Here is a 21,256-nt window from a genome sequence, read left to right on the forward strand (position 1 = left end):
TCTTCCTTATCTTTGGTTATGTAGCTCCAGGGAGCCGTAGGGGTTCCCCACCGAAAACCAGCATTGAATGTAATGAAACTCCATTTTCTGGGTGAGCCCCAGAGGCTTCCTGGCACCCTCCCTCTCTCCCTCGGGTCGTTGGTTTTCGTGTTGTTTTGATACTTAGCCTCCGAACTGGAATGTCCGAGTTGCCGGTGCGGGTGGAGGGAGTTCGGCCTCTGTTCGGTTTTCGGTTGCAATTTTCTTATCATGTGGGGTCTGTTTTGTTATGCCTACTTTCTGGGTGCCTAACCCCAGTCGATGGCAGATAAGGAAAAACCCCCAAATACGGGTTTTCCAGGGCCATTGCTTCCTGTTTCTCTGAGGGGGCCAGGTTCTGGCTTCTAGTCCTGGCATGTGGTCCCCGGTAGGCTGAACTCCTTTGACTAATGCCCTGGTCTAATGAATTGCATATTTGTCCGATAGCTCCAGGGAGCCTGCGGGGCTCACTCAGAAAATTGCGTTTTAATACAGTACATTCAATTTTTTTTTTCTCGTAAGGCAGATACAGTACAATACAGTATGTGGAAATCTAACAATGATGTAACAATGAATCGAAGTTACTCCAACATTGATTTAACTTTACTCAAGGATATTTTGCTGCCCGGGTTTTGTTAAAGTTGCCCAAGTTTTAAGTGAATGTTTGCTTTCAGAGTTTGTGTTGGGGCTTCTCGGGTCAACGATGGGGATGCTGATTGCGCTCATTCTTCCTTCACTCCTCTTTATTAGAGTCAACTCCAAGGCCTCGGCAGAACGACTTCTTGCTCAGGTTAGTGTGTAGAAATGACTGTATCTGAAAGTCAATAGATATAACAAAAATATATTAGTTTTGTATTGATTGTATGAGAGTACCATACAAGTATTGTACCCTGTTTGGGTACAGGTAATATTATATTATGTTCCTATTGTTACTGGTGAGAGTGAGATATGCTTGCGGAGTTCTTGTCTTTTATATATATAATAGATTCCTGTTCAGCACAATGACATTTAACTTGATCCACTAGAGTGTTGGGTTAAAAAGTAGAATATATTTGTTTAATGCAATAAACTCTGACATGAGCTGACATGTTGATGTGAGCTAGTGGAATGGAAAAAATTAAACTTTTTTCTACATTTATTTAGCCCTATCTATGCAGTATCTTTATTTATTTACTTGGTACAAAGTGGAATGTTTTTCAGCTTTGTCTCTAGAAACCTCTATGTACTCCATGGTGTTCTCTGGAATTAGGATTGTCTAGTTCTCTGAAAACCTAAGTTTGCCCAAACACACTTTGGCATCGTTCATTCTCTTTGAATTTGTTCATCATTTTAATCTCAAGATTTTATCCTTTACATGCAGCTTCCTTTCAATCAATTTACAGAAAAGGCCTGGATCTGTTTTACATTTGTCCGCTATCCCTTTCTCAGTTTCTTTCTGCCTCTCTCCTCACTGCTGTGTATTTGTTTCTTGCTTGCTTGTAGCGCTGGTATGTGTGAGGGTTTGGCCTCTTCCTATATTGTACCCATTTCTGGGGGGAGCCCCTTCGGCTCCCCGAAGCTATCCAGGCTGATATTGCTAATGTCAGACTTAGGTTTCAGTCATGTGTATGGAGTTTTTTGGGCCTACCGGGGACCACGAGCCAGAACCTGGCCGCCTCAGAGAGGCACGAGGAGCAATGGCCTATAGAAACCCCCGTGTAATTGGAAGCATTCTGTATCTGCTATCGACCGGGTCAGGCACCCAGAAAGGTACGCACCCCGAAACACTTTTATTCTGGTGAAAATTGCTACAAAAAGCCGAACTAGTAGATAGAATTCCGCAAACAGAAATGAGCAAACATGCATGACGTCACACGTCGCCGTGCCACTGTCTGCGCAGCTCCCCCTTCCCCCTCTCCGGGAGGGGTAAGGGGGGAGCCCCAGACCCCTGCGCTGGTAATCCATACGTCAGTTCTGAGGCTGATGCTCTCCGGGCAGAGGTCGTGTGCTCTGGCTCCAGACTTAGTTTCAGCTCTGTGCCTGGCTCTTAAAATGTCTTTGCCCTTCTGTTCCTTGCTGTTTGCTGATTCTGCTGTGGCGCAGTATCTGCAGGCTGCTTCGGCTAGATGTCGTCCAATGTTCGATTTGTTGGTTCTCCGGGGGTCCTGGGGAGCACCTTCCCAGAGGGGTCTTGCCAGGGCTCGGGGTTCTACTCATTGGGGTACCACTGGTGCCAGTTTCGGAGCCGGCACCGCCTCTGGAACCGTCTTTGTCTGGTCGGTGCGGTGTTCGCTCTGTGCGAAGCTCGAGTTCTCGTGAGGGGCGCCGGCCCTTTCCCGGTTCGTCTCATTGAAGGGGCGATGGGGGAGAGGCTTGCTCTGTTCGCTCATGGCTGGTTTCGCAATTTGTGGGCTTTTCGGGTTGTTTCAGACAGCTTGCGGAGGTGTTGGGTGGCACCTCCTTCTTCGGGGGGCTCGGGGCTGGCCTCTTCTCCAGCACTCTGTCAGGTCGTCTTGGAGTGGGTTCGCTTGGTTGTGGTCGAAATGATGATGTCTCTCAGATGGGTTTCCCGTCTGTTCCCAGTCCCGAAACGGGACTGTGCGGACCTGTGGTTCATTTTGGACTTGTCCCGACTGAATTCCCTGGGTTCATTGCCCCTCCTTTCGGATGACTATGCTATCCCAGGTCTGGCTCCAGCAGAAGCTGGACCAACCTGTTTGGGTTGAACCTGGCACAACCTGTTTGGGTTGAACCTGGCACAACCTGTTTGGGTTGAACCTGGCACAACCTGTTTGGGTTGAACCTGGGACAACCTGTTTGGGTTGAACCTGGCACAACCTGTTTGGGTTGAACCTGGCACAACCTGTTTGGGTTGAACCTGGCACAACCTGTTTGGGTTGAACCTGGCACAACCTGTTTGGGTTGAACCTGGCACAACCTGTTTGGGTTGAACCTGGCACAACCTGTTTGGGTTGAACCTGGCACAACCTGTTTGGGTTGAACCTGGCACAACCTGTTTGGGTTGAACCTGGCACAACCTGTTTGGGTTGAACCTGGCACAACCTGTTTGGGTTGAACCTGGCACAACCTGTTTGGGTTGAACCTGGCACAACCTGTTTGGGTTGAACCTGGCACAACCTGTTTGGGTTGAACCTGGCACCTTGTGTTTTCACATGCCTGACACGGGTCGTGGTAGCCTGTCAGTGTCATTTAGGTGTTCGGGTGCAGGCCTACCTCGACGACTGGCTGGTATGGACTCCCAGCCGGTCCGCTTGTCTGCTCGCCAGGACTTTGGTTCTTTCCCAGCTCGCCTGGTTCGGGTTCTTGGTGAACTGAAGGAAGTCCCATCTGGTTCCCTCCCAGGTTCGGACTTGGCTGGGTCTTGTTTGGGACTCTCGGACCACTTCCTTGTCTCTCCCTCCGGAATCTCTGCTTTGCCTGCAGTCCTGCCTTTGCCATTTTCTGGGGGGCTCCCAGGTCACCCGGCAGTTTATCGAGGGTCTGTGCGGGAGCCTGAACTTTGCGATGATGGTCTACCCGCCGGGTCGGGTTTGGTTTCGTCGGCTGTTCTGGTTCCTTCGGGGATGTCTCTTCTGCCTCTCTCTCTTGCGATCACTGGGTTCGACCCCCAGGGGCTTTGCATCTGTTGCTGCATCGCCTGCTTCATCTTCGAGTTTTTTTGGGGTTCAGTGCCTTGGCCCCTACTCAAGCCCTCACTCGATGTGTTCACGGACTCGTCGTCTTTCAGCTGGGGCTTTATGACCAGTGCTCACCAGGCTGGCCAAGGGCGGTGGGGTCCGTCCTTCCTTCGAGCCCACATCAGGGTTTTTGAGTTTGCGGCGGTGTGGTTTTCTCTTCAGAGGGTTCGAGTCGCCCACGGATCATCGATCCGGCTCTATTTGGACTGCTCCCCGGTGGTTCATTGTCTGAATCAAGGAGATTTGATGCCGTCCTTGGCTCTTTGGGGCTGGTCGCTTCGAGTGACTCGTCTGCTGAATTCTCGGGCTTTGGCTCTCCTGGTGGTTCACATTCGAGGGATGTCCAACGTTCAGGCGGACGGCCTGTCTCGGTTCATTTCTCTGTCCACGGAATGGACAGTCGATGCTGACTCATTATGCAGGTTTTGCTGCGGTTTTGCACATTATATGCATATACGCTTGTAGGGAATTTCATTGCGAATACATTGATACCAAAATTAAAGTCCTAGGACCAGAATTGAGGTAACAAAGTTGAAAACAGAATACCCATTTTATTGGCGCTCACTGGGATTATGCTCCGTCACTTTCTCTGTTTGCTGTGGGTGCTACGCCGGGCTTTTGGATTTTATATTTGCATACTCCTGTAGGGAATTCTATTGGGAAGACAATGATACCAAAATGAAAGACTTAAGACAAGAATTGAGATGTCCAAAGTGAAGAGTGTACCGATTTTATTGGTCTGGCTCGCTCCCGGGTAACACGCTCTCACTTTCTCGCCGGGCTTTTGGGCTTTATATGCATTTAGTACTGTAGAGAATTCTATTGCGAACACATTGATACCAAATTGAAAAACCTAGGACGAGAATTGAGATGACAAAGTTGAAAAGATTATTCACTTTTCATAGTGAGAAGCACCTTGGGGTGGCGCAGCGCTCTCTTTCTTGTAACCACGGCCTGTTATCATCATGTCAGCGGGTGGAGATTGCTGCTGTTTTTTATATTATATGCCTGGTTACCTGGTTGATACCTGGTTGATGGGGTTCTGGGAGTTCTTCTACTCCCCAAGCCCGGCCCGAGGCCAGGCTTGACTTGTGAGAGTTTGGTCCACTAGGCTGTTGCTTGGAGCGGCCCGCAGGCCCTCATACCCACCACAGCCCGGTTGGTCCGGCACTCCTTGGAGGAATAAATCTAGTTTTCTCTTGAAGATGTCCACGGTTGTTCCGGCAATATTTCTTATGCTTGCTGGGAGGACGTTGAACAACCGTGGACCTCTGATGTTTATACAGTGTTCTCTGATTGTGCCTATGGCACCTCTGCTCTTCACTGGTTCTATTCTGCATTTTCTTCCATATCGTTCACTCCAGTACGTTGTTATTTTACTGTGTAGATTTGGTACTTGGCCCTCCAGTATCTTCCAGGTATATATTATTTGATATCTCTCTCGTCTTCTTTCTAGTGAGTACATTTGGAGGGCTTTGAGACGATCCCAATAATTTAGGTGCTTTATTGCGTCTATGCGTGCCGTATATGTTCTTTGTATTCCCTCTATTTCAGCAATCTCTCCTGCTCTGAAGGGGGAAGTGAGTACTGAGCAGTACTCAAGACGGGACAACACAAGTGACTTGAAGAGTACAACCATTGTGATGGGATCCCTGGATTTGAAAGTTCTCGTAATCCATCCTATCATTTTTCTGGCTGTCGCATATTTGCTTGGTTATGCTCCTTAAATGTTAGGTCGTCAGACATTATTATTCCCAAATCCTTTACATGCTGTTTTCCTACTATGGGTACATTTGATTGTGTTTTGTACTCCGTATTATGTTTAAGGTCCTCATTTTTACCGTACCTGAGTACCTGGAATTTATCACTGTTAAACATCATGTTATTTTCTGATACCCAGTCGAAAACTTTATTAATATCAGCTTGAAGTTTTTCAATGTCTTCAGCCGAGGTAATTTTCATACTGATTTTTGTGTCATCTGCAAAGGATGATACGAAGCTGTGACTTGTATTTTTGTCTATATCTGATACAGTATGAGAATAAGGAAAAGCAGCGGTGCAAGGACTGTACCCTGAGGTACAGAGCTTTTCACTGCACTTGGACTAGATTTTATATGGTTGACAGTTACTCGCTGAGTCCTGTTTGACAGAAAACTGAGTATCCAGCGTCCTACTTTACCGGTTATTCCCATTGATTTCATTTTGTGTGCTATCACGCCATGGTCACATTTATCGAAACCCTTTGCGAAGTCCGTGTATATCACATCAGCATTCTGTTTCTCTTCTAATGCCTCAGTGACTTTGTCGTAGTGCTCAAGTAGCTGTGAGAGGCACGATCTTCCCGCTCGAAATCCATGTTGGCCTGGGTTGTGAAGGTCATTGGTCTCCATGAAATTGGTGACCTGACTCCTAATCACTCTCTCAAATACTTTTATGATGTGCGATGTTAGTGCAACTGGCCTATAATGCATATAGGCCTGTTGGGAATTCTATTGCGAACACATTGATACCAAATTGAAAACCTAGGACGATAATTGAGGTGACCAGAGTGAAAAGACTGAAAACATTTTATCCCTCTCGAGCGCTCGTTGGTCACTCGCTCGCTTTTTTCTCTGTTTGCTGAGGATGGTAAGCCTGGCTTATGGAGCTTATATGCATTTCATCTGCTAGAGAATTCTATTGCGAACACATAGATACCAAATTGTCACCTTAATTTTCGTTCTACAATATTCAGAGTTGAAAAGAGTATAAACTTTTCTGAATTTACGCGTGCTCCCGTGAAACGCTCAGGCCACTTTGGGATAGTGGAGAGGTCGCACGCCCGGTGCGCGAAAGTGTTAAGGAGTGAGCAGCGACCATCTCCTGGGTGAGTCCCTCTGATTTTCATCTTTTGGTAAGTAGTTCTGGGGAGCCAACGGGGCTCCTCCCAGAAAACCATTGTTGAATGTAATGAAATGCCATTTTCTGGGTGGGAGGCAACCCTCCCTCCTCTCGGTCAGCGTTGTTTTGCGTGTTTTGATATCCACCCTCAGAACTGGGCTGTGGATTGCCGGCGCGGGGGTCTGGGGCTTCCCCTTCCCCCTCCCAGGGAGAGGGGAGCTGCGCAGACAGTGGTTCTTCTTGAGGTTATCTTGAGATGATTTCGGGGCTTTTTAGTGTCCCCGCGTCCCGGTCCTCGACCAGGCCTCCACCCCCAGGAAGCAGCCCGTGACAGTTGACTAACACCCAGGTACCTATTTTACTGCTAGGTAACAGGGGCATAGGGTGAAAGAAACTCTGCCCATTGTTTCTCGCCGGCGCCTGGGATCGAACCCAGGACCACAGGATCACAAGTCTAGCGTGCTGTCCGCTCGGCCGATCGGCTCCCCAGTGAGGCGACGTGTGACGTCATGCTCGTTTGCTCGTTTCTATTTGGGGAATTCTGTCCACTAGTTGGGCTTTTGTAGCAATTTTCACCAGAATAGGGGTTTGTTTTGGGGTGCTTACTTTTCTGGGTGCCTGACCTGGTCAATGGCAGACATAGAATGCTTCCAACCACACGGGGGTTTCTATAGGCCATTGCTCCTCGTGCCTCTCTGACGGGGCCAGGTTCTGGCTCGTGGTCCCCGTATGGCCTAAAGAACTCCATACACATGACTGATGCCAAAGTCTGATATTAGCAATATCGGCCTGGATAGCTCCAAGGAGCCAATGGATCTCGCCCAGAAAATGGCGTTTCATTTCATTCAACGCTGGTTTTTTCTGGGGAGGGGGGGAAGAGCCCTGTTGGCTCCCCAGAGCAATCCAGGCTTATTGCTAATATCAGACTTTGGCATCAGTCATGTGTATGGAGTTGTGTGGGCCTACCAAGGACCATGAGCCAGAACCTGGTCTCCTCAGAAGAGGCACGAGGAGCAATGGCATATAGAAACCCCCGTGGGGTTGTAAGCATTCTATATCTGCCATCGACCGGGTCAGGCAGCCAAAAAAGTAAGTGCCCCAAAACAAACCCCTATTCTGGTGACAACTGTGACAAAAAGGCGAACAAGTGGATAGAACTCCCCTAAAAGAAACGGGCAAACGAGTATATCACATCACATCGCTGCGCCGCTGTCTGTGCAGCTCCCTCCTTCCCGGTAGGGGGAAGGGGAAGCCCCAGACTCCCGCGCCAGCAATCCACCTCTCAGTTCTGAGGATGATGCTATAGGCAATGGTCATGTGATCTGGCTCCAGTGGTTGTTTCAGCAGTGTACCTTGTGTGTGGTGACTGTCTTCTAGGTGGTACATTAGCTGGGAGTGATTCTTCAGTACTCGGGCTGCATGCGCCCAGGTTTTCCTTCCCTAGGTGTCCACTAAGTACAGCCCTTGGGGCTTGGGGGCAACCTTCCACAAGTTCCTTGGGTTCTGCCTCTGCTAGGCTGTTTACTGCTTGGTTTTCGGCCGCCCTTTGTGTGTTTGGGTGTTCTGTCTCCCTTGTTCGCCTTAGGGTAAGGGGCAGTTTGCACTGGCGGGGCGCAGGATGCTGCGCAGCTTGTTTTCGCCAATCATAGCGGCCGGCTCTGTTCTGCCTGGGTACGCTGTTCTCTTGCAGGTTTTCTTTTTCTTTTTGTTTGCCTGCTTGGTGGTGGTGGTAGGGGGGGGTCTGCCTTGGTTCTTGCCCCCTCTTCTGTTTCCAGTGGTTCCCCCTGCTTGGTCCTTGTGAGTGTACACTTCCCAGGGGTTCAGTTCTTAGAAGGTTGTTTGGTAGACTTGGGTGCCGGTTAGCTGTACCCTGCCTGGGTTTCCCTGAGCGTGAGTTCCATATCAGGACCCTGGTAATCCCCATGGGAATGCGTGGGTTCAATGGATGTGACCCCTGAGTCCCCCCCTCACTTTGTGCGAGTTCGAGGGTTGCTCTGTTCCCTTGTCTCAGGGTGACTCATTGTTTTTGCCTCCATCTGCTGCCTATGGGGGTTGGTGGCACCTTCGAACTGGAGTCCTGCGAGTTTTGTTGCTTGTTTGCAACTCGGTTACCCTGTCCTATGCGGGTGCAGGCAGCACGGGCGTTGCACGTTGGGTTCAGGTGGTTGCAACACACTAGCTTGTTTGTTCCCCGGAAGCCCCGAGGCTGCCCTGTTTTGGTGGTTGTGATGGGGCTTGGGGGTGTTGGTTGCTTCAGTTTTGTTCCTTCCGCGCCCTCTTGTATTTCACCGTTGTGATTTTGTCTGTCCCCCCCCCCCCTCCCTTCCTCCTTGCATCTGGATCCTTTCCATCTATGGGTTCGGGGTCGGGGCGGGGATTCGATGGTCTTTAGACTCGGGCGGTCTCGGGGGTTTCCCCTTCCAGGGTAGCGACGGAGGCATTCGAGCCTTTTCCTCCAGCCGTGTTATATGAGTCTGCCAGTGGGCTCTCTTCCTTAGTAATTTTCCGGCTGCCCCTGTTTTTTCTTGTGTGGCTTTGGGGGGACAGCTGCTGTGGAGGCTCCCAGGGATGGAGAGGGGCTGACTTGGGGGGGGGGCCTCAGCCCCCCCCCCCCCCCACAAAGGCGCAAAGGCGTTTGACAAATGTAACTATGGGGTGATAGCTCACAAAATGAGGTCAATGGGAATAACTGGAAAAGTAGGACGCTGGATACTCAATTTCCTGTCGAACAGAACACAAAGAGTAACAGTCAATCAGATAAAATCGAGTCCAAGCGATGTTAAAAGCTCTGTACCTCAAGGTACAGTCCTTGCACCGCTACTGTTCCTTATTCTCATATCTGATATAGACAAAAATACACGCCACAGCTTCGTGTCATTCTTTCCAGATGACACAAAAATCAGCATGAAAATTACCTCTGCTGAAGACATTGAAAAACTACAAGCAGATGTCAACAAAGTTTTCGATTGGGCATCGGAAAATAACATGATGTTTAACAGTGATAAATTTCAGGTACTCAGGTACGGCAAAAATGAGGATCTGAAACATAATACAGGGTACAAAACACAATCGAATCTTCCCATAGTAGAAAAACAGCATGTCAAGGATTTAGGAATAATGATGTCCGACGATCTAACGTTTAGGGAGTATAACCAAGCAAATATCGCGTCAGCCAGAAAAATGATCGGATGGATTACGAGAACTTTCAAATCCAGGGATCCCATCACAATGGTTGTACTCTTCAAGTCACTTGTGTTGTCCCGTCTCGAGTACTGCTCAGTACTCGCTTCCCCCTTCAGAGCAGGAGAGATTGCTGAAATAGAGGAAATACAGAGAACATATACGGCACGCATAGACGAGATAAAACACCTAAATTATTGGGATTGTCTCAAAGCTCTCCAAATGTACTCTCTAGAAAGGAGATGAGAGAGATACCAAATAATATACACATGGAAAATACTGGAGGGCCAGGTCCCAAATCCACACAGTAAAGTAACAACGTACTGGAGTGAACGATATGGAAGAAAATGCAAGATTGAACCAGTGAAGAGCAGAGGTGCCATTGGCACAATCAGAGAGCACTGTATAAACATCAGAGGTCCGCGGTTGTTAAACGTCCTCCCAGCGACTATAAGAAATATTGCCGGAACAACCGTGGACATCTTCAAGAGAAAACTGGACTGTTTTCTAAGAAAAGTTCCGGATCAGCCGGGCTGTGGTGGGTATGTGGCCCTGCAAGCCGCTCCAAGCAACAGCCTGGTGGACCAAACTCACAAGTCGAGCCTGGCCTCGGGCCGGGTTTGGGGAGTAGAAGAACTCCCAGAACCCCATCAACCAGGTATCAACCAGGCCCCATTGGACCCTGCCAGGGTTTTCTACCCTCTCAGTGGGGCTAGTGGTTATGGGGAGTGGGGTTTTCCTTCCCCCCCTCTGCGTATGAGTTGTTAGGCGTCAGCCCCTCCTCGAGTTCGGATCCTTGTCCCTTCGGGTCTGTTCGGTTCCATCCTATCGGTGGGTTCTTTTCTTTGTTTCTACCCCCTTTTCTCTGTGACAGGACTTCTCCGATATGTCAGGGTCATGTTCCCCTATTATCGGGGTTCTGCATGACTTTTGGTCTCGGGTGCAACTGTGCCTTTATGAGCCGTCGTGTTTTTGTGTTTGCTTCTATGAGATCTCGGGGGTTCGGGAAGGTCTTTGCTTCTTCCCGCATTATTGGAACGTCTGTCGTCTTCCGGTGAGGCTTACCTCCAATCCTTTTTTGGACTCTTTGGTCCTCGTCCGTGCTTCTTCTTGGTTTAAGATACTGTCTTGTATTTTTGTCATTATATCTTCTCTCCGTGCTCTGTCTAGGCACTGCTAATATTTTTACAATACTCCTTGTTGGCGCCCTCTCTGCTGGGCGGGGTTGTGCAGTTCGGACCGCATGCATCCTGCGCATGCGCCATGGGAGTTTGTTTTGTTATGGATGGTGTACACAAGTGCTGGTGTTCAACGTCCTTTTTCTCTTGGGTGCTTCGCCTCTCTCGCTCCTCTCGTCTCTCCAGTCTGTGCCCCTTAGATGTTGAGGGTGGTCTAGATTGCCGCTGTGGGGAGGATGCTGGGTTTTCCCCTGCTTATGGGTTTGGGGCGCCTCTTTCGCCTCTACCCTACTCTTCTCCTGCATGTGCGGCTCTGACCTTCTTCCTCTGGTGGTGCTCCTGGAATCTTCCCGGCTAATGAACAAATTCGTGGCTTCTCGGCTACGTTGTGTCGTGACACGTTCGTGCCTACGTTCTGCAGGCGAGTTTATGCGGTCTGGCGTCTCTTTCGGCCAGGCGCTGGTTCGTGGTTTCTGGATACGAATATAAGAACATAAGAACAAAGGTAACTGCAGAGGGCCTATTGGCCCATATGAGGCGGCTCCTATTTATACCCATCCGGTCATGCTCATATACACGTCCAATACATGCTTGAGTCAATCAAGGGGTCCCACCTTCGCCATGTTACAAGGTAAATTGGTAGGGGTAAATGTTATGAGGTAAATGTTACACTGGGTCAGGATGTTATGAGGTGACATTTTGCTGCAGTTTTAATACTGGGGATGCGTGTTGAGGATTGGTTGTGGCGTTTTGTTTGGCCCTTGTGTGCTTCTTCCTGGGGCCTTTCTTGTTTGTCTTTGTTGTTTGTTACGTAGTGGGTCACGGCCCCGTTTTTCATGGTCTTATCTGGGTCACTCATTCCTTGCCTGTCTTGCGGTGCCTGGCATAGCCCTTTCATATACATTGGATTCTCTGTACTCACCTAGTTGTCTTTACCTAGCTGTGCTTGCCGGGGGTTGAGCTCTGGCTCTTTGATTGCGCCTCTCGGCTGTCAACCACCTGACATAGACATGGCCTCTGTGTTGTTGGTCTTGTCCCTTTCATTCCCATTGCTGTCTGTCATCCTAGTTCCTCATCTACCTTCTATGCTCGTGTCCCTCGCTGCTGGTGCTGGGGCTGTTTTTCTAGTCTGTATGGCTTGTTATCCTGTATCTGCTTCAGGTCAATTGACCTGCAGGGTAATATGTGAGGGTAGCTGGATTGTCTTGCGTGTCGGTTACTCACCAGGACTTGACGTCTGCGAGAAGCCCTGTACAAGTTAGTTTAGACTTGTTTGTGTTGTGCTAACTAAGCGTCAAGGGATGTAATGGTTCTGATGTTACCTCTCCCCTCTTGTTACACATTGTTGTGTGGTTTAGTATGTGTTTCTTGGCTCTCCTACTGCTGCCTTGCAGTTACCTTGCAGTGTTAACGGGGCTTAGCGTCCCTGCGGTCCAGTCGTCGACCAGGCCTTCTCGTTGCTGGACTGGTTGCCTAGGCTGTTTGATGCAGCTGCGCGCAGCCTGACATATTACTTACAGCCTGGTTGATCAGGTATCCCTTGGAGGTGCTGATCCAGTTCTCTCTTGGTCACTGTGAGGGGTCGACCAGTTTTGCCCCTTATGTGTTGTGGAGGCGTGTTGAACAGTCTCGGGCCTCTTATGTTGCTGGAGTTCTCTCTCAGTAGAGAGGCTAGGTTGGACCTTGTCCATGTTCAGTTCCCTGTTTTTACACCGCCCCTATGTTTGGTTCTTACCTGGCTTGCCAGGTTTGGGTTCCTGGTTTCCTGGCTTACCCTGCCAGTTGGCATTTTCCGGATCTCGTGGTGTCACTTCTCAAGAGTCTCTCATTGGAACCACAGTGTCTCCGATATCCTGGCTACCTTGCTAGCATTGGGAAGTTTTCTGTATGGTTAACGTTCCTTCTCATTCCTTGCCGGCTTGGGTTCCAGCTCTGCTTGCTCAGTAGTCGCATCCAAGATTTTCCTGCAGCTCTGCCTCTTCCTATGCGCGATCGGTCCATGGCGGGGCTGGTTCGGTTCTGCCTCAAGTATCTCACTACCTGTTGGTGGTCAGGTGGCTTCGTTGATGGTGTCCCACCTGCGTGCTTCGTCTTGGCGGCGGTGTGGGGTTTTCTTTGGCTGTCCTTCTTTTTTCTTTCTGTCCCTTCATCGGTTTGCTATGTTTTCTTGGCGTGGTCTGGCCCTTCTCTTGTGGAGGTTTAGGGCCATCATCTTGCTACATACTGTCGCCTTGTCTTGTAATTACCTAAGTGTAATTACCCAAGTGTAGTTACAGGATGAGAGCTACGCTCGTGGTGTCCCGTCTTCCCAGCACTCTTTGTCATATAACGCTTTGAAACTACTGATGGTCTTGGCCTCCACCACCTTCTAACTTAACTTGTTCCAACTGTCTACCACTCTATTTGCGAAGGTGAATTTTCTTATATTTCTTCGGCATCTGTGTTTAGCTAGTTTAAATCTATGACCTCTTGTTCTTGAAGTGCCAGGTCTCAGGAAATCTTCCCTGTCGATTTTATCAATTCCTGTTACTATTTTGTATGTAGTGATCATATCACCTCTTTTTCTTCTGTCTTCTAGTTTTGGCATGTTTAATGCTTCTAACCTCTCCTCGTAGCTCTTGCCCTTCAGTTCTGGGAGCCACTTAGTAGCATGTCTTTGCACCTTTTCCAGTTTGTTGATGTGCTTCTTAAGATATGGGCACCACACAACAGCTGCATATTCTAGCTTTGGCCTAACAAAAGTCATGAACAATTTCTTTAGTATATCGCCATCCATGTATTTAAATGCAATTCTGAAGTTAGAAAGCATAGCATAGGCTCCTTGCACAATATTCTTTATGTGGTCCTCAGGTGATAGTTTTCTATCTAGAACCACGCCTAGATCTCTTTCTTTATCAGAATTCTTTAAAGATTTCTCACATAATATATAGGTTGTGTGGGGTCTATGTTCTCCTATTCCACATTCCATAACATGGCATTTATTAACATTGAATTCCATTTGCCAAGTGGTGCTCCATACACTTATTTTGTCCAGGTCTTCTTGAAGGGCATGACAATCATCTAAATTTCTTATCCTTCCTATTATCTTAGCATCATCAGCAAACATGTTCATATAATTCTGTATACCAACTGGTAGATCATTTATGTACACAATAAACATGACTGGTGCAAGAACTGAACCCTGTGGTACTCCACTTGTGACATTTCTCCATTCCGATACATTGCCTCTGATTACTGCCCTCATTTTTCTATCAGTCAGAACATTTTTCATCCATGATAGAAGCTTACCTGTCACCCCTCCAATATTTTCCAGTTTCCAGAACAACCTCTTATGTGGAACTCTGTCGAAAGCCTTTTTTAGGTCCAGATAGATGCAGTCAACCCAACCATCTCTTTCCTGTAATATCTCTGTGGCTCGATCATAGAAACTGAGTAAATTCGATACACAGGATCTTCCAGATCGAAAACCATACTGTCTGTCTGATATTATATCATTTCTCTCTAGGTGTTCTACCCATTTAGTTTTGATTAGTTTTTCCAATACTTTCATTATTACACTTATCAATGATACAGGTCTATAATTGAGGGGGTCTTCCCTGCTGCCACTTTTGTAGATTGGAACTATGTTAGCCTGTTTCCACACGTCTGCTACGATTCCTGTACACAGGGATGCCTGAAAGATCAGGTGAAGTGGAATGCTGAGCTCAGATGCACATTCTCTCAGAACCCATGGTGAAACGCCATCTGGGACAGCTGCTTTGTTCTTACCGAGCTCCTTGAGCATTTTTTCCACTTCGTCTCTAGACACCTCTATGTGCTCTATGTAGTTCACTGGAATTCTTATTGTATCTGGTTCCCTAAAGATTTAATTTTGTACAAACACACTTTGGAACTTTTCGTTTAGTGTTTCACACATTTCCTTTTCATCTTCCGTGAATCTATTTCCCATTTTCAACCTCTGAATATTATCCTTTACCTGCAATTTGTTGTTTATGAATTTATAGAATAGACCTGGTTCTGTTTTACATTTGTCTGCAATCCCTTTTTCAAAATTTCTTTCTGCCTCTCTCCTCACTGCCGTGTAGTTGTTTCTCGCATCTTTGTATCGCTGGTATGTTTGGGGGTTCGGCCTCTTCCTGTATTGATTCCATTTTTGTGTCTTTTGGTCTCTAGCCCTCTCGCAATTTCTGTTGAACCAATGCTGTTTCCTAGTTCTGCATCTCTGTTTTGGTATAAATTTTTTTGTGCCTTTATCATATATTTCACAAAACTTGACATACATCTCATTCACTTCCTTGCCTAGCATCAAGTCTGTCCAATTATACTCACTAAAAAAATTTCTAAGGTCACCATAATGTCCTCTCCTGAAGTCTGGTTTTTCAACTGCTTCAACCTCCTTATTTTCTTCCAGCTTATAACGCATTGCATACTTTATTCCCAAAAAGACATGGTCACTTTTACCCAAGGGACGAAGGTACTGAATGTCAAATATCTCTTCCTCCTTCCTGGTAAATATCAAATCTAGCATGGAGGGAACGTCCCCTTCCCTCATCCTCGTAGCTTGTTTAACCCTTACACTGCTCAGGGTCCTGGGGACATTTACACCTCTGTGCGCAAGAAAAAAAAAAATTCAAAAATTTTTTTTCGTCTTCTAAACATGTTAATTTGTGTCCCCTGAGCACGGAAAAAAAAAAAATCGTAGGTGACATATTTTGGGCGCAATTGACCGAGGAAGTCTGGCAAAAAGTGGGCGTTGACAGAGCGGTCGTCAGACCCGGTCAGCGTCACCCGCGTTGACAGATGGGAGTTGCCACAAAGATATTATTACCTAATTGTTTCAATGTCTCCGATTGATTTTTTCTTAGTTTTTTTGCAGTAATATTATTCAATAGTGTGTATTGTAATATATTTATATAATAAAAGTGGTTAATAATCGCTATACTCAAAAGTATGATGTGCATATTAGTGATTCAATTATTATGTTTATAAAACTATAAACAAATAGTTTTGCTGCTATTACACTCTATACACAGGTTATATATAAGTATTGGCATGTTTTGGTCACCATAACGAACCACTAAGTTGGTATTAAGAGTCGAAAAGCAACGAGGAGTTACCGCCACACACCAGCCAGCCACTCGCTGCCACTCCCTCAACACACGCACTAAACTTTCTCCCCCAACAATACCAGTTGTGGTGTTATTACACTATATACAGACGTTATATATAAGTATGTGTATATTTTGTTCACCACAACTGTACAGCTAAGCTGATATAGTTAGTTCAGGCACTAAGAGTCGTTGCTATACACAGATGGCGGCTGGCGGCTCCCTCACTCATTCAAGGTCACACGCACTAAACTTTCTCCCCCAACAATACCAGTTGTGGTGTTATTACACTATATACAGACGTTATATATAAGTATGTGTATATTTTGTTCACCACAACTGTACAGCTAAGCTGATATAGTTAGTTCAGGCACTAAGAGTCGTCGCTATACACAGATGGCGGCTGGCGGCTCCCTCACTCTTTCAAGGTCACACGCACTAAACTTTCTCCCCCAACAATACCTTTTGCAGTGTTATTACCCTATATACACATATTATATATAAATATCTACATGTTTTATGCACCGTAACTGTACACCTAAGCTTGTAGTGCGCCCAAAGAGCATAGTGGCCACCCTCTAAACAGCTAGACAAACCGTGCAGATGACGTCACCTCCGTCACCCATATGGCTCCTCCCAGCATAATCCTTTTGCTGTTATTACACTAATACACACATTATATATAAGTATCTACATTTGTGTTCACCATAGAGAACCACTGACCTGGTATGGTGAATGCAAACAATAACAGCTAGCCACACAGTCAGTAAACGATGCTGTCTCCCTCCGTCTCTCACCATCACTCCTCCCACAGCGCTAATTATTACAACACTCCTGCTATTATCACAACCCTGGTTATTTATATCACAGTCATTGGTCATCTGTAATATTGTCATCAGCTAAATAATAACAATTATATATTTATTTTGACATTTTTCGGCGATGCTGTGGTCACAAGCTGAACATCAATGCTGTTCGCTCATGCTGCGTGCGCCGGCCTTGGTTGCTCCAACAATACTGTGCCTCTCACACCTGAGAATATTGCCCACGATTTTTTTTTTAAATGGCATCTGTTTACAAGAGCCCTGAGGAAGCTACTGTGAACTCCATGTAGCCGCGGGCCATTTGAATCAGGCCTGGCACCCTATGGCGTATATATACGCCATGCGCACCATGGGACATGTTACTCAGGGCGTATATATACGCCATGCGCAGTTTAAGGGTTAACATGTTGATACAAGAATGTTTCCAGGATGAGGTCTACAAATTTACAGATCCAAAAATCTTCTGTTTTAGCTTCATATGCTTCCCAGTCTATGGATTTCAAGTTGAAGTCACCGACTATCAACAGTCGTGATCTATCGTTATCCGCTCTCGCTATAATCTCTCTCATTATTGTTATAAGACCTTCACGTTTACTATCTAGCTCCTCCTTTGACCATGTGCTGCTTGGCGGTGGACTATATGCATTTATTATCATTAGTTTATCATCCTCATGGCAGATCTCTAGTGCTATTATGTCAACTTCTTGTGGATTGGCAGTCATTATTTCCTTCACCTTTAGGTGTTCTTTTACCAGCACAGCAACGCCACCGCCTTTCCTAATTTTTCTGTCCCGTCTCCAAATTGAATAGCCCCTTGGGAATATGACCTCGTTTAAAATTACATCTTCAAGTTTTGTCTCCGTGAGTGCAACAATGTCTGGTGTCCGCAGCTGTATTACATCACTTAACTCCAGTATCTTCGATCTCACTCCATCTATGTTGGTGTATGCAATCTTCAGGAACTTGTTCCCCCTCTCCTTATTGTTCACTCCCCCTCTCTCTATTGATTTTGTTGGTTTGCCTTTATGTACCACTTTACTGGTTTGCCTACCCCTATCACTTTGTAGAAAAAAGAATTTATTTCTTCTTCATTCCTGCTCTCATTTAAATGTTTTGCCTCGGCGAGGTTCAGTTTCAGCTTCTCTCTATCTTCTTTTGAAATATCTCGTCTTAACGACCACCCTTTCCCATCCTCATCCCTTTGCAATTTTCTAGCATTCCTTAGTACTTCTTCCATCTGTTTGGCGCCGTTTAGGGTGATCCTCAAAGGTCGATCTTTCCCTTTTACGTACCTGCCTATTCTCCTGTAGTCGCACACATTCTCTCTGGTTGTAAGACCTTCCACGAGGCCAACAATTTTATCTACTACTTTAGCTTCTTCTACAGCTCTTTCTGACCTAGATGTTATCGCCTTTTCTTTGCAGCCAAAAATGATCAGGGACTTACTCCGATCCACTGTGTTTTGCACCAACTTCGGGTTAGATGCCAATTCTTTTCTCACTTCCAGCCTAATGTTTGTTTTATCTTGGTTGCTGCAGTGTTTGACTTCCTTTACTGCTTCTTCTATTTTTTCTTTCTCCTTGGCCACTTGTGCATAAGTGAGTTGCATATCTTTCTTGCACTGTTCTATTCCCTGTGTAACTTCCTCCATCTGTGCTGACAAAAGCTGTTTCTCCTGTTGAATTTCCTTGCCTAACCTATTGTAGTCATTTAGGATTAAATTTACTTTAACTTCTTCCAAAGCTATTTTTAAGAGTTTATTTTCTTTTCCATGGCTTTGCAATTTGTTTCCAATTGATTCTTATCCTTGTGCAAGTCTTTCACTAAAACCTCAAGACATACAACTTTGCTATTCAAATGGTCATTACTTTCTTTCAATTTACTAATTATTTCTACATGAGAGTTCACTATAGTATCTAAATTTACCAACTTGTTATGTAGACTGCTTATATCAATGCTTTCTTCATTGAATCCCTCAAAATCAAGCTCTGTTTTGTTTTTCCCCTTGCCAGTGGCCATCTTGAATGTTCTTCACTGCACTGTAAACACTAGGGCAACTTTTTCTCATCCGATTTTTCACTTCCCTTAGCACATTCCTGTTATCTCACCTATTTTTCAAGAGCACTATACCTTTATGTTCTCTGGGACACCACTCACTACCATCAACCTGTACTACAATACTTAGGATTGTTGAAATATGCTGGAGCTCCTCTGCTGCAAGTGTTGACCCTAGGGGTGTCACCTTTTTCTGTGTGTGTGTGTTATTTTATTAATTTATTTATATATTTTTAGGGTATCATGTTAGTTGGTGTAGTGCTGATAGTTACCGGGACATACCTCACCTTGGCCCACATCAACCAAGTCCAGACGGAACCGCAAGTGCCAGTCGTCAAAGACTTGGTCAAGAATGGCATTGATCCTAACCTACCAAATATTGAAAGTAAGTTTCAGTAGTTTGGTGTTTTGTAAAGGTTAGACTGATGCTTTTCTTTTAGCGTCAAGTGGTTGTCATATCTATATAGTATATTTTTTGGCTGCCTGCTTGAAAAAGGTTTTAAATCAGTTAATAACTACGTAAATATGTTGGGGAAGGGTATTTATTTTTAAATAGATAAAAAATCTTAGTAATATATAATATATAAGGCATGGTGTGTCTGTAAGTGTATATGATTTGTGCATATATGGCGTAGCATTTGTGAGGGGTGTGCAGGCATGGCATACAGTAAACCCTTGTGAAACATAAGTTCACACAGCAAAAAGTTTGTGCAGCACAACCAGTATAGGCAACTGGCAAAAGATTGCATAGAGCAGGCATGATTCTTAGTGATCATTGGATCAGGTTTTTTCTTAAATATATGCATTAATCACTGTGCTGCTCGCCTTCCAAATACGGCACCATCCCTGTGCACAGGAAAGAAATTCTCAGGAAAATTTTTGTTTTTGTTTTTGAAAATGTTAAATGCCCTTCCTTGATCACAGATATGTAAACAAAAAAATAGAAATTGTACTTACGTTGGCCACAATGGGGTCCGGAAAATGGCGTGTGACGTCACGATTTGGTGGTCGCCCGTGACATAGACTGAAACCCAGTTGCCCGCCAGCTTCAACATGTGCGAGTTGCCACAAATATTTTTTTGTTCATTTTTTGCATACATTTCCAAATACATTTGTTTTGTTTTTTCTTGCCAATCCTATGTATAATGAACACGTACACAATATTATGGCAGTAGAACATCCGTACTGTCCCAAGACACTGTGTTATATGTATCACAAGTGTCCACATATATTGCTCCAACATCCTGAAACATCCAATGTTTCATGTTCATTTATGTATATTTACAACATATTTACACACTATACACTATCACACACTATATACATTCACCATCAATTCACTCAGAACTCCGCGAGTGTGAACTGTCACATCCAGCCAGCCCTCCCTCACTCCTCCAAAACCTAGCTTACTCCTTACACCTTACTCGCCAACATTGCTCCTCCCACCGTACTGTTATTGTTTTTATTACACTATTAACACACATTATGTATACATATCTACATGTTTTATTCACCATAACTGTGCAAGTAAACTGGTGTTGTGTCCAAACAGCACAGTGGCCAAAATACACTGCATGAGAAATCACACAGCAGACAACGCTATGAGTATGACGCCACCTCCCTCCCCAAAATGGCTCCTCCCAACATACTCCTGTTGCTATTGTTACATTATATTCACACATTGGATATACCCATGTACCTGATCAACCAGGCTGTGACTCATACGTCAGGCTGCGAGCAGCCGCGTCCAACAGCCTGGTTGATCAGTCCAGCAACCAGGAGGCCTGGTCGACGACCGGGCCGCGGGGACACTAAGCCCCGGAAGCACCTCAAGGTAAACTCAAGGTATGTACATATGTTTTCACCATAGTGAACCACCCAGCTGTCAGGGAAGCCTGACAGCTGGGTGGACAGCGCTTCGGATTCGTAGTCCTTGAGGTTCCGGGTTCGATCCACGGTGGAGGTGGAGACAAATGGGCAAAATGTTTTTTCACCCTGATGCCCCTGTTACCTAGCAGTAAATAGGTACCTGGGAGTTAGACAGCTGCTATGAGCTGCTTCCTGGGGTGTGTAACTAAAAAGAAGCTTGATCGAGGACAGGGCCGCGGGGATGCTAAGCCCCAAAATCATCTCAAGATAACCTCTCAAGATAGTGTGGTGAGCAAAACAAGAGTGGCCTGCCACACAGTGATGCTACCCCAATTTCCTCCCTCAACAAACTTCCTCCTCCCACAATACTATGCACAACGCTAATTATCACCACAATCCTGATCACTAAATCCTGTAAATGAATAATTAACCACGAGTATATTTTGTAAAGTAACATAAGAAGTCGT

General features: G+C 46.0%; 1 protein-coding gene across 2 annotated transcripts in view; it reads left to right on the plus strand.

The window, feature by feature from the left end:
• LOC123758009 (putative sodium-coupled neutral amino acid transporter 10) overlaps positions 1-21,256 on the plus strand; it is a 102,930-nt gene that overhangs the window by 61,833 nt on the left and 19,841 nt on the right. For both annotated transcript variants that reach the window (XM_069338906.1, XM_069338907.1), the window contains exons 10-11: positions 693-808; positions 19,158-19,305. In XM_069338906.1, coding sequence (XP_069195007.1) covers positions 693-808; positions 19,158-19,305 — 264 coding nt within the window. The remainder of the gene's footprint in view (positions 1-692; positions 809-19,157; positions 19,306-21,256) is intronic.

The sequence above is a fragment of the Procambarus clarkii genome, chromosome 40 (assembly GCF_040958095.1).
Source record: "Procambarus clarkii isolate CNS0578487 chromosome 40, FALCON_Pclarkii_2.0, whole genome shotgun sequence".
Taxonomy (NCBI): Eukaryota; Metazoa; Arthropoda; class Malacostraca; order Decapoda; family Cambaridae; genus Procambarus; species Procambarus clarkii.